General features: G+C 35.9%; 2 protein-coding genes across 6 annotated transcripts in view; both read right to left on the minus strand.

The window, feature by feature from the left end:
• Positions 1-6,936, minus strand: part of SYNJ1 (synaptojanin 1) — a 59,121-nt gene extending 52,185 nt beyond the window's left edge. For 2 of the 5 annotated variants that reach the window (XM_087721605.1, XM_087721601.1), the window contains exons 1-3: positions 6,883-6,936; positions 4,497-4,550; positions 4,210-4,355 (exon numbers count right to left, since the gene is read on the minus strand). In XM_087721605.1, coding sequence (XP_087577731.1) covers positions 4,210-4,333 — 124 coding nt within the window. In that variant the 5' untranslated portion in view covers positions 4,334-4,355; positions 4,497-4,550; positions 6,883-6,936. The remainder of the gene's footprint in view (positions 1-4,209; positions 4,356-4,496; positions 4,551-6,882) is intronic. The other 3 variants (XM_087721602.1, XM_087721603.1, XM_087721604.1) reach the window with 2 other exon arrangements.
• A 3,656-nt stretch (positions 6,937-10,592) lies between these two features.
• PAXBP1 (PAX3 and PAX7 binding protein 1) overlaps positions 10,593-13,162 on the minus strand; it is a 31,858-nt gene continuing 29,288 nt past the window's right edge. Inside the window, exon 18 of the mRNA XM_014070041.2 lies at positions 10,593-11,606. Coding sequence (XP_013925516.2) covers positions 11,489-11,606 — 118 coding nt within the window. The 3' untranslated portion in view covers positions 10,593-11,488. The remainder of the gene's footprint in view (positions 11,607-13,162) is intronic.

Genomic DNA, 13,162 nt, shown 5'->3' on the forward strand with positions numbered 1-13,162 from the left:
AGAACTCTCAAGATTTTGCAAGAATCTGACAGGTTCCATGAGAAACTACAGGTAGCCTTCAATTTACGATCATTAGCTCAGTAACTGTTATGACGGTGCTGAACCAGATCCTAAAAGCTACAGCCATTGTAGCATTCCCGCTGTCACATGTTCAAAATTCAGGCACTTGCCAATTTATGACTGAAAAAGCATTTCAAATTTCCCACCCATCTCCCCTATCTATGTTCTTTTGGCCCCTGCAATTCTAGCTGACCTTCATTGCCTTCTTCCTGCTATAACCAGGTTTGGTCCTTTGAGAGACTACTGTGGGCTGCACAAGCCAGGAGGATTTTGAATGTTATAACTGTTGTATTCCCAAGTTAGTTAGTTTTTTTTAAAAAAATTATATTTTAAGCAATTCAAATCACTTTTAATGTGCCAATCACTTGCATGAGAGTTTGGAGGCAGAGGCCTGTACTGCAATAATAATGGGTCAGTTAACAAATCTGATAACCATTTATTTCATCAAGACCAAGTAGGTTTTATTCATGATAGCAATAAAACATTTATTAATACAAAAGGCAGTATGTATTGAAGCAAATTCTAATTGATGAATGTAAAAATAAAAGGAAATCTCTTTTCATACTGCATGAGGATTCAGCAACTTTTTACAAGTAATGATACAATTACACAATTTAATGTATTTTCCCTCATTTTAAATGGCTGAAATCTCATGAGATCTCATGTAATAAACAGTAGATATCATGGATTCATGTATGACACTACATTGCTTGATCTTGCATTGATTTATAAACTCTAGTATTCATTTCTGAACAGGTTCAAGTACAATATAATCCTTAGAAGCTTTCTTTTTCACTCAACTACATCCTTTACTTTAAACATTATGATCTTATCTGTTCAAATGTGTACAAACTGGACTAGTTTTTTCCACATTTTGCAGTCTTGTATGGCTTTAGTTGTTTTATGCTCTTGTTGATGACAGTTTGATGGTGTTTAGCCCTATATTTTTTTGGGGGTGTGTGTGTGTGTGTCACATTTTTGCCATTCGAGGCAGGAGCTGTTTCTAACACCACAGTCTGAATTACTCAATATTCTTCCTAGTGTCTAATTTTTTTCAATTTTCATAACTGCAGATAGCTATGGGAAACACAACAGCGCATACTAATATGCATTTAATTGCTAGGCTGGTGTCCTGCCTTTTCTGTATTTGATTCATGCTTGCTGTGTGGCCCTCGGGGATTTGATGCTTCATTTCTGGACTATATGCATTGCTTTGATCAATCTGTGATGAAAGGAAAGGGAATTGATGCATGCTTTTAATCTCTTCACTGTCATTTGTTACTTTGACATTTCCATTCTTTGCAGTGGTCATGTCAGACTTAAATCCAGAGACAAGATGATGAGAGCCAATCAAGTCCAGTTCTTTATTTGCTTACAATCAATAGACAGAATCTTGCCAAATTATAGCCGTAACTTTCTAAGATATTACATATATCCTGAGAAGGTTCTAGGGTGTGGTTACCGGAACCTCTTCCACTCTCCCAGCTTGGGACTACACTGTCTCTTGGTACAGGTCTCTTTCCAAGGAAGTTCTGATTTGGCAAAATCCTTTCCTTCTGCTTCTGCAAGTGCAAATTCCATCACAGATCATGAGTTTGGTCTTTTTGACATTTAGGAAAAGGCCAAATTTCTTATCTTCTTCTTTAGTCTTTTTCACCAAAAATTTCAGGCCTCTTTAGTTTCTGACAGCTGTGTCATCAGCATATTGAATATTGTTGATGAACCTTCCTTCAATCTTGACACTGATTTTCAATTCTTCAAGTTCCAACTTCCTCATGATCACTTCAGCACATAGGTAGAATAAAGTTTAAAAAATGCAACCTTGCCACACTCCTTTTTCTGTTTTGAAGAGTTATCTTGTGGTGAGATGGGCAGCTAATATATTTTACCAATAAATAACATTTCAAACTAATCAGTGTCTCTGTCTTGTATTTGCACACTGACCTCCTGATTTGTGTATAGTGACTGCACCTTGCTGCTCCTTAGAAATACACATTTAATCTTCTTGCTTCTTGTTTGTCCGCTGCTTTGGCTGCGGTTCTTCATTTGGCCATTCTGTTTTTATCTGAGAACCACCTACACTACACTTTTTCTCTGGCTTCTTGTATGGTATATGTATACCGGCTGTTTTAATGATGGCCAATTAGTATTATTTTTTCCTACAGTTTGTTTGACATCTTCTCAGCAACATCCAGCAGCTGAAACCTTTTTTTCTGGCCTCAATTGCACACATAGAAGAAATTTTGGTGATGTTAAACTTCTTCAGTGATGCTGCATTTTTGATGTCACATAATATGACTCTGATCTTAGCCACCAACAATTCATGATCTGAACCACAATTAGCACCTGGGTACATTTTGACAGGGAGGACTGAACTAAACCAGTGATGACTGCAGAGGACAGTTGATCTGATCACAGTGCAATTTATTTCATGAGGTCCAAATGTATAAGCACACTTGTGCTGTTTGAACCAGGTATTCATAATTCAAAATCGATTTCCATGGAAAAATTGAACTAATGAATTCCACCAGTTTTTTCAATACTGGAGCAGAAACCCTCTATTTCAAGCTCCACTGCATCAATTGTTGGGTCACAGACTGGACAACTATGATTTTGAGGGGTTTGGCACAAATTTGTATGCTCAAAATGTGATGATTAACTGTTGGAAATTTTCCATTGCTTGGGTAAGTTTTTTGCTTGTGATAATGCCACTTCGTTCATTTTTCTGGTGTTAATCCCAGTAATATACTCTATAGTGAATTCTCCAGACTGTAAAATAGCCATTGTCTATCCAATGTAGCTTGCTGATGCTTAGGAGGTCAAGGTCATCTCCTGTTTGACATTTTACCCTGACTCATTCCTTAGACATTCCAAGTTGCTATTGGATGTGCCATTGTAAAGCACATATCCTTGCTTTTATCAGTGCCTGCATCAATAGCTGGGATTCCTGCTGGAATTACCTCAGGCACATTATTAATGCTTTGACTACTCACTACAGATCCTTGCTATTCCCTCTTAGCTTATTGCATACCTTCTGGTCTTGGGATCCTTCCATTCGGCATCATTTCTAATTAATTTAAAAGCCTTTTCATAAAATTTTCTTGAGGAGGTTTTTACAAAGTAGGTTACCAGGTTTTATCTCAACCATCCCCATTTATTCAGGGTTAAGACTGGAGTGCAAATATTAGAAAAGTTTATCTAGTAAGTTTAAAACAAACACTCAAATTCAGAGTTGCTAACCCCTTTATAGCAGTTATTGCAAAAGCAAAAGTTGATGTTGCAACATCTAACAATGCATCAACATCATATCCCAGACAAGTTAAAAACAGTTTTATATCACATCAAATAGATAGGAGTAAAGCTTTTATCTTTCTTGTCAAAAATAAAAAATGGCTTTTATTAAAGGGAGATTCATTAATGTAGCTTATTTATAAAAATCAGAGAAAGTAATTAATCTGAAATGTTTTTAAATTTGAATTGGGCCAGTGTAACCGCCAAGTATTGAAAATAGAATCCAAACAATATTCGTATTTGTTTGGTGATTCAGGCCTTTCAGAAATTCATTAGCACAACTGGTAAGGCAGGATGAGGCAGGCCAGTGGAGAGGATAGTTTGAAGTTTAACCCTCTAGCATTCTCAATGGCATTAATTTTGTTTCTTGTGAGGAGAGTAGTCATAGATGGAGTATGGTGTACGTGTGCTCATATTTAATCGCTAACTGCAAGCCATTTGAACGCACAAGCTATAAGCTATTCTGTCCCCCCCCAAAAATCATGGCATCATTATTAGGCATACTGGCTGGTCTATTGAGAATTATATTTCAGTAATATCTGGTAGACTACATTTAGCACAATGTCCAAGAATTTATTATTCTTTTATTCATTTTTTAATTAAATCTATCTATCATCTATCTATCTATCTATCTATCTATCTATCTATCTATCTATCTATCTATCTATCCTAATAAAATATGCTAATTTGAAAACTGCAATGTAAAAGACTGAAAAGAAAAAGATTAGAAATCATTGGACAGATGAAGTTACTAGCAAAACACAAATGGTGACTCAACACCATTTGTTCTGTTTCAATCTTTCATTTTTGCACATATTATCAGCAACCTGCTTATATCTGCAGTGATCGTCAACTTACAGAGAACAGCCACAGCTCCAGATTCAAACATGAGACATTCTTCCTTGTTTCTAGCTTCCACAATTACACTGAATGGTGGTGGGTCCAGCTTATGATAGATACGATAGCCTTTACTGAATGCCATTTTTCCTTTGCAAAAGACAAAACTGTACAGCAAAATCAAAAAAGAAAACACAAGATTTTTCTAAATATTTAGAGATGTCCATAATCAAATTAAATTAATATCATTTCAACTGACATAACAAATTCTGATTTTATATGCACGTAATTGTTATCATTATACTCACCCGATTAATGCAAGATATCACATCACAAGAAGATTCAATTCAGAAACTGATGATCTAAAGTAATTAATACATATAACCATTGTTATTTAATATTATGTTAATCAAGCATTTATCTATCCTAATTATTATTTCTAGCTCAAATTATTATTACATGTTTTATGCCTTCTTCAAAAATCACACAGGATATCTGAACTGACTGTTCCAACACAATGGAAATTTTTCTGAAGATAGGCTGTTTACTTCCACTACTACTCATCCTTTAAGCTCCAAAACATACTTTTAATAAGCTGCTTCAGCTGTTCCTTTTTAAACATCTGAAAGGATTGTTTTCATATTATTAGTCATATATTTTTATAGTTAGAATGTTAAAAGCTATCAGCACTTGATAAAAATGTGATATTTTTCATAATATTGTTTCATAAGAAGAATCACATTTAATATATGCACATTAAAGTACTAAAACATTTTAAAGCAAATTGTTTCAGTATGGGTAAAAATGCATATCTATCAAAGCACATTTTATATAAAATACATCCTGATGCATCTAAACAAAACAGGGAGAGAATAAATGCATTCCAGGTTAAGGAATGCATTTATTCCAGGTTAAGGATCACATCCAAATTTGTAGAGAACTGAAAGATCACAAGATGCAAAAGAAACATTCCTTTTTGTATAAAATTAAAATATCTATATAGATACAGAAAATCATTGTAATATACAAGCTAAATAAATGAAAAGCTGTTTATAGTTTGGTCTACTAATGATAGACATTTCAATTCTCACTGGCATATTTGTATTACAAATGCTAGAACCTGTTAATGCAGTTAGCAAGTTGGCTAACTTATTTATATGTTTTACTTCCATAATATCCCAAACAGGAAAGCCAGATAAAGCATGTTAGTAAATGTACCAGAAAGTTTCTCTATTCTTTTATTCCTATTTTAAATATATAAAAGATCCCTCTAAACCACTTCAGTTTCCTGACTCTAAGCAGCTTGCAAGCAACAACATATAACTGCAAATGTGTTAGAAGCATTTCCGTTCCATTACAATTAGAAACATTTGTGGTCTAGTAACTAAAATTGAAAAAAGTGACATTTACTTTAACTTGCACCCTATCATACCCAAAAGTAAAGATGAGAAATGGTATTTTTAAAGGTGATGCATTTACAAATAATCATTCTAATTACCACTGAGCATTCCACATTCATTTAGGACTTAGCTTGATCTGGGATAATCTGACTCAGCTTCACAACACAGAAATTAATTTGCTTTTACTGTCATCTGCTAAAGGAGAGTAATCAAATTCCAAGAAGCAAATATGTAGAGTAGAATATAAGTCATATCAGTAGCAGCAACATAATAGGTAATTTGTATGGAGTGATAAATCACTGTTGCAGACACCTAGAAATAAATTGAATATCGTATATAAAAGAGACAAAGTAATTCTCTGGTTTATGTATATTCCTCTTCCTGCTTATATATACAAAAATGTATATAATGTTTTTAAATACATAAAAAACATTCTATTTAGGAAAAGATATAGCAGAATATAAAGCAATGGTTCTGTTATGAAGTAGGGTTTCAGTATTCCATTTAACCCCCCTTATTGGAATGTGCAGTATTTTTCCAAAAGAAAACTGCTTTCTTAAGGGAAGCATGAACAAGAGAAAACTGACTACTAATGGTAGCGGTAAGGGATGTACAAGATATTTTTTTTAAAAAACGCAATAGTTCCAGGAACAAAAACTGCACCTTATAAAATTAATAGAGGCAGCACAAAAATATGTTTTTCTCAAGCAATATGTACTGTCAAGTTCCCTTTCCGTCTCTACTACCCAACCCTTCCAGGTTCTCTATGTTGGCTAACCGCACTGAAGATGACTTAGCTCACTTAAGTATCAGCCCCCAGCACCGCTATCTTTGCATTTTCGCATCAAAGACTTAGGAAAGCAGCAGAAAAGCTATTTCGTCAGTTGGGTTAAAGCAAAGCAAAGCAACTGCAAGAGGTCTCCGGTGTCCATATCAGAACAGGCTATATACTGCGACCACCAGACTTTCCTCGTTGGACTGTTGGGTTGGTGGTTGTGAAGAGAGGCTGCAAGGGATACCTAGACCCAGGCAGAAGAAAATAATAATAAAAACAAAGAAGCCGCCGAGTCAACACCCCCCCCCCTTTGACAGGCTGACACAGAAAAATGGGGGGTGTCACCGCGGTTCATAAAGCCTCCATCTTGTGCGAGGACACCACTTCCCTTCACACCTCTGGAGATCCGTCACTCCGGAAAAGATGGAGTTGGCTCTTTAGGACAGTTAAGGCTCGCCAGAGGGTGAGATCGAGGACTCCAAACAGGTCAAATCAACCTCTTAGTTCGATGTTCCTTACCTCCTCCAACGGAGCTCCTCGGTGCTGCTGTCTGAGGCACCTGCCTCACTTCCTCTGTGACTGACCCATCACTTCCGCATTATACCGCCTCTCGCCGGAAGTGGGGGAGGGAGTCTGGGGAGAGTGGGGCAAGAAAACGCTGGCTTCCGCGAGGAGGGGAGAGGAGGGGGGGGCTTCTGTGTCTCGCTTGTTTTGCCTCTGATTCAGAGGCATCTCCACCCCCACCCCTCTTTCGGCTCTTAGTACTTCAGAATGTGGTAATAGACCCCAATAGTGGACGAAAAGTTCCCCTGAAGTCTGAGCTTTTTTCTCCGACTCATAAGCGATAAATAAACCATGCAAATAACTAAAGTGGCCATTTCATTTGTCAAACCAGCCCCTCCTCCCCCCGCCCATTTCTGAGTGCAGGTAAACGCATGTTGCTCACTGCCCGTCTTATATGTGAAGTGACCGATCTCTGCTCTGGCAACCAAAACCATTTTTTTAAAGCTGATCAGTTAGTACCGATAAAATTGAATATTTGTAGTTTAGGGTTGACATAAGGGGTCCTTGGTCCTCTCCGAGCTTGTTTTCTTGTAGACGTTTCATTACCCAAAATATTGAGTTTAAGGCGCTTGCTTTGCATTTTGGTTTTTCTTTTCCCAGCATGTCTCTGGTATGTACTGTATTCATGATGGTTGTGGCCAGTCTCTCCATGTACTCTGATGTGGTAAGTCTGTTCCAACTGTTCTTGAGGTTGGTGTGCAGATATTTTTTCAATCTTGAGGTGTGCGTCTGTGATTATGAGCTGTATCATTTTTTGCCCACTTTCTTGGGCTCTTTTCCTAGCTAGCACTGATGTTACCTAGTTTGGGTAATGAAACGTCTGCAAGAAAACAAGCAAGCTCACAGAGCACCAAGGACCTCTCTGATCAGTTACTTTTCCTATCGCAAATAAAGCTAAGTTTGGTTTTCAAATGTGCCTTCATTGTTGGTATTGTCTCATTTGTAATTTTGAATGGTAAAGTAAAAACGTTTACCATTTGTTTTTTTTTAAAGGCCATTGAAATACTTGAAAATATTTAAGCATATCTGATCTCCAGCCAAGCTATATTACTAACAAACTTGCGCTTTAGACATTGACAGGTTTATAGTATTGACTTCAGCAGACTAAATCCATGGTCAATGAGATGATTTATATTTATATTTTATTAAAATTTATAGGCCGCCCTTTTCCCTGAGGGGACTCAGGGCGGCTTACAACCATTAGATGATAGTTTACACAGGTCTTAGAAATTTCAGTGGGACGTTAAGTAGGCAAGGGATTGTATCCTAATGTAATTTTTATAATTCCAGGCAATCCAAAACTTTAAAAAATGCTTGACTTCTTATATGTAACATATTTTGAATTGTAAATACTTCTATCCAAAACATGCTTGTTATTTTAAAATTTGTTTTGGCTTTTACTTTAAAATGTTTGGTAACTGACAAGACATTCTAACAAAAATATTTTTTCCCCTGAATGTTCAACTCTTTGGAAGTTCTGTGACAGTCAGGCATAATGTTATTTTTAAAGAATCAGTATTTTACTGTAGTAGTATTTTTTTGTATTTTGCATAATGGTAATTAGTATTGCTATCATTGCTTTGTTTTTTGATATTTTTTAATACATTATTTTTTAAATGTTTATTAATGTATACAACTGCCTCAGAATGTGAGCTTCTATATACTGAAATATGAGAAAAATGATGGCAAGAAGTATGCAGACTTCGAAGAGTATATAACATGACTGATTTATCGACATGCCATCACTGAATTATCTGTCCTATAATTTTTGTCCAACTACATTAATTAGAACTGTAAGAATAATTATTTGAGGTAAAAAGCCAAGTAACAACCTTAAAAGCAGACTTTAGAGTTGTATAAACTTGTTTTTCCTAGCACCCTGCACTATGTATTCACAAAGTTATGTGCCTTAAGAAATTTAGTAGTGCATGTAATTTGGATATGTGGAATATTTTTCATAAGTTATTAAAAGCTCCTTTCTCTCTTGAAATATTTTTATCAGGGTGAGACTAGGGCATTTTACTTACTTCAGTAGTTTTTAACTGTATATAATTATATTGCTATTGTCACAATCTATAAGAAACAGTTAATTGATAACCTGATAAACTACTGCCTTTTACAGAATTAAAGTAGAAGCCACATTGAATGAAACAGAAATTGTGCTAATCTCATATTAGTAAAGAGGCTCAAATATATACGTTGCTACATTTTAAAGAATTTTTAAAAATGCACATACTGCATTGAGAAAGCAGTTACATTTGAAAAGTTTCAATTATTGTTTCTTTTAGAGACTGAATTATTTATACATCTACTTATTTCAGTTAGATCAGGTGAACATTCATATATATGCACATTTGAGCAAATAAATTGTTGGAATTTTAGATTAATAACTTGTTTTGAAGAATTAGTTTTGTTAAATCTTTCAGCTGAAGAATTTCATTATACATTAGACAAACTTTTAGCACAATTACTCTCAAACTGTATTTCAAAATGAAAGTATTTTGAAATTTATAAAGGCCCTAGATAATGCTAATATATTATTTTTCAGAAAAAGCTATCCATGTTACTCAAACAAATGTGAAAAATTGATTTTTTTACATTAAGTTGTATGAAAATAGAGCAAGCTCTAAAAAAGGATGGCCAAATGTAAATAATTATAATTTATCTTAAGGAATACATAAAATAATTTGATTTTGGATTTATCCGGAAAAAAAAACCCTAACATTTCTAAAATAAATTTTAGAAAAGGTTTCCTTATATACAGTATAATTTCCACAAATCTAGTCTGGGGAATACACCTTCCTCTGACTTTGGATATGGGTGTAAAATATGGGATAATATGTGAATGAATGATAATTTTTTTTAACACTGTCTGCAAGCAGGCACAAGATGAATCTGCATTCTTAATTCTGTTTCCCTTGTGACAAAATCTCTCTGTAGCTTCATAGATGTCTAAGCCTTTGATTGGATTACATCTTTTCATACCTAGCTTAATAAACTCTTTGTATCATTTACCTCCAAGATTTCAATGTTAGTCTTAGCTTGTGAGCTATTAAAAGAAATTTTCGTAAAATATCTATTACTGTAATCAGTTTTATATAAGAATGTATCCCAATTCTTCCTTTTTTAGCATAACAGAATTTGGTTATATAACTTCATAAGATAGAATTGTATTCAGATGACTTCTGATAGCACTGTACAATTAAAATGGGACAGAACTATTGCATATCAGCCCTTATGTTTTCCTGCCAGTGGCAAAACTCTGCTGCTGAATAACATTGGAGACATTGTGGGGTTTGGAAAGAAAATTGCTAAAATTTGTCCTTCCCGTTCAATGTTCTACGTTTAATAAAGAAATATTCTAATATATATGACAGCCCAACATAAATAATGCCAAGAATTTATCAATATAGATAGTATTTTCATACTCCTGGGTATATTAATTCTATTTAGTCACATAAAAATATGGAAATAGATTTCTTTCTCACCTTTCCTCTCTGAAAAAGAGAAGAAAATCATTGCAAATTGCCCACATTGAATTCTACTGATGTCTGCTGTCAATATGGTGATATGAATTACAATTTCTTGATGTTACTATGTAAGTCTAAAGGCTTTACACTATTTGGGGATACGATTGAAAATAATCATGGCAAGGAATTCAGAAATTATTTAGTGTCCAAAAGGCAAACTGTACATTTAATATTTTCTTTCCATCACACGACAAGACCATGATAAAGCACGATGGTTTGATAGTCCATTTCTTTTTTCAGGTACAAAGGACTACAATCAAGATAAGATCAAGAAGGATATCCACACTGACAACATTCTTTTCAATTCAAACTAAACTTAGGAGCAAGCCGTGACAACCGAAAGGTTAATCTTAAACAATCTAAGTAACTTTGGAAGTGAATGATCACAGAATATAAAATCCTATGGACATTGTGGGATTTAAAATTATGGTATGTTATGAGAAAATGCATTCCGGAGAATTAGGGGAAAAAAATGCAATTTAGGAGTGTTGCTCCTAAAATAAGAATCTAGCTTACATGGCACAAATGATTTCTACTGAAATATAATTTATTGGGTAACTGAAACTATGACTGCAGGTTTTCCCTCCCCCCCACTAAATTTTAAGAATATTACTTTATGATCAATATGTGTATTTTTAACAACAAAGTATTATTTGGGAAGCTTGTTTACTCTCACAAGGCCATACACATTATGTAGTGACCAATTCCAGCCAACAAAAAGTTACTTCAAAAGGTATCATTTCAAACACGTAACTATGGAGGTATACATATCTGAAATCATCTATTCATTTTATCATTTTCCTACTCTGAAATTAATTGAATAGATGGCCATCATGGGATATAAAAGTTTTTGTAAACAAAATGCATGTGAAAAATCTTGGCTTTCACTTTTCATCAACACTATTACATACGATGTATTTAAGAATGCACTTTGTCTTAAAAACAATCTTTTACAATTTAAGAAAACTTTACATATGTACAAAATTACAATTCAGGAATGATTTTATATTATAGAATTAATTGACACAATTTTATTTCCCGTCACTTAGGTTCTTTAACTCTTTCACATTATGATCATTTGCGACTGTAAAAGCATGGTCCAGTGCTCGAATACTTGATAGAAGTTTTATTACCTGTTTTATATGTTCCCTACAAAGAGAAAGGACAAAAAAGTCAGATTGTTTTAAAAAAAACATGCAAAGTACAGATATATCTACAGTATTTGCAAATATGGAATACAAGTATATCAAATAAATCATGTAGCATTTCATTTCATTTCATTTATTTGGCTTGTATGCCGCCCTATTCCCTGAAGACTCAGGGCGGCTAACAATAAAAAGGGAAGGGGATACAAAGATAAAAATAGAAAACAACAATTTAAAATTCAACAACAGTCGTAACCTCGAATGGGGCTGGATAATTCAACAGCCCCAGGCCTGCCGGAACAGCCAGGTCTTAGTTGCTTTGCGGAAGGCCGGAAGGGTAGTAAGGGTCCGGATCTCAACGGGGAGATCGTTCCATAGAGCCGGAGCAGCCACAAAGAAGGCCCTCCCCTAGGGGTTCGCCAGCCGACATTGGCCGGCAGATGGAATTAGGAGGAGGCCTAGTCTGTGGGATCTAATAGGTCTTTGGGAAATGACTGGCAGGAGGCGGTCTCTCAAGTAACCAGGTCCGATAACATGTAGGGCTTTAAAAGTAACAACTAGCACCTTGAAGCGTGTCCGGAGACCAATGGGCAGCCAGTGCAGCTCGCGGAGGATAGGTGTAATGTGGGTGTACCGAGGTGCACCCACAATCACTCACGCGGCTGCATTCTGGACAAGCTGAAGTCTTCGAACACTCTTCAAGGGCAGCCCCACGTAGAGCGTGTTACAGTAGTCCAGTCTTGAGTTGAAGAGGGCGTGAGTGACTATCCGAAGGACCTCCCGGTCCAGATAGGGTCGCAATTGGTGCACCAGGCAAACCTGGGCAAAGGCCCCCCCTGGTCACAGCCGACAGATGATGTTCTAAAGTCAGCTGCGGATCCAGGAGGACTCCCAAATTGCGAGCCCTCTCTGAGGGGCGTATAATTTCACCCCCCAGGCTGAGAGATGGAATAGCTGGACCATCTTTGGGAGGGAGCATCAATAGCCACTCAGTCTTGTCGGGATTGAACGCAAGCTTGTTCGTTCCCATCCAGACCCTAACAGCCTCCAGGCACTGGTACATCACTTCTACCGCTTCACTGAGTTGGCACGGGGCAGACAGATACAATTGTGTAGCAGTATTTAAGATGCTCACAAAGCCTCATCCCTACAATGACCGTGGAGTGCACAGTTCAAAATAGATTTGGCATTATCCCTCCAACAACAATTTGTTCCAAATGGTTTAGAATTTTAAAGATGCTTAATTTTTTGCTCTAGAAAAAGGACAGCTATGCTAACAGGTGATGCACCAGCAATATCACAGCCCATCAAATAAATGTCAATCAAACAGAGAATACCTTTGATATTGTCTGTCTTTTTCATGCTCTTCATGAAATTGGTTTGAAGACCAATCAGAAATCATACTTGGTCGAAAATAAGCATTCAGCTTGTTGACTGCTGCATGGCACTATGATCACATTATATCCATCTTGCAAGGCTCTATATTATCAATAGCTTTTCAGGTGCAACCATGTTCCCCGAAAATACAATCTGTCCTGAAACTAAGACCTTGCACATTTT

This window comes from Thamnophis sirtalis, unplaced genomic scaffold (assembly GCF_051295495.1).
Source record: "Thamnophis sirtalis isolate CommonGarterSnake01/CBP01778 unplaced genomic scaffold, rThaSir2_p1.2 scaffold_8, whole genome shotgun sequence".
Classification (NCBI taxonomy): Eukaryota; Metazoa; Chordata; class Lepidosauria; order Squamata; family Natricidae; genus Thamnophis; species Thamnophis sirtalis.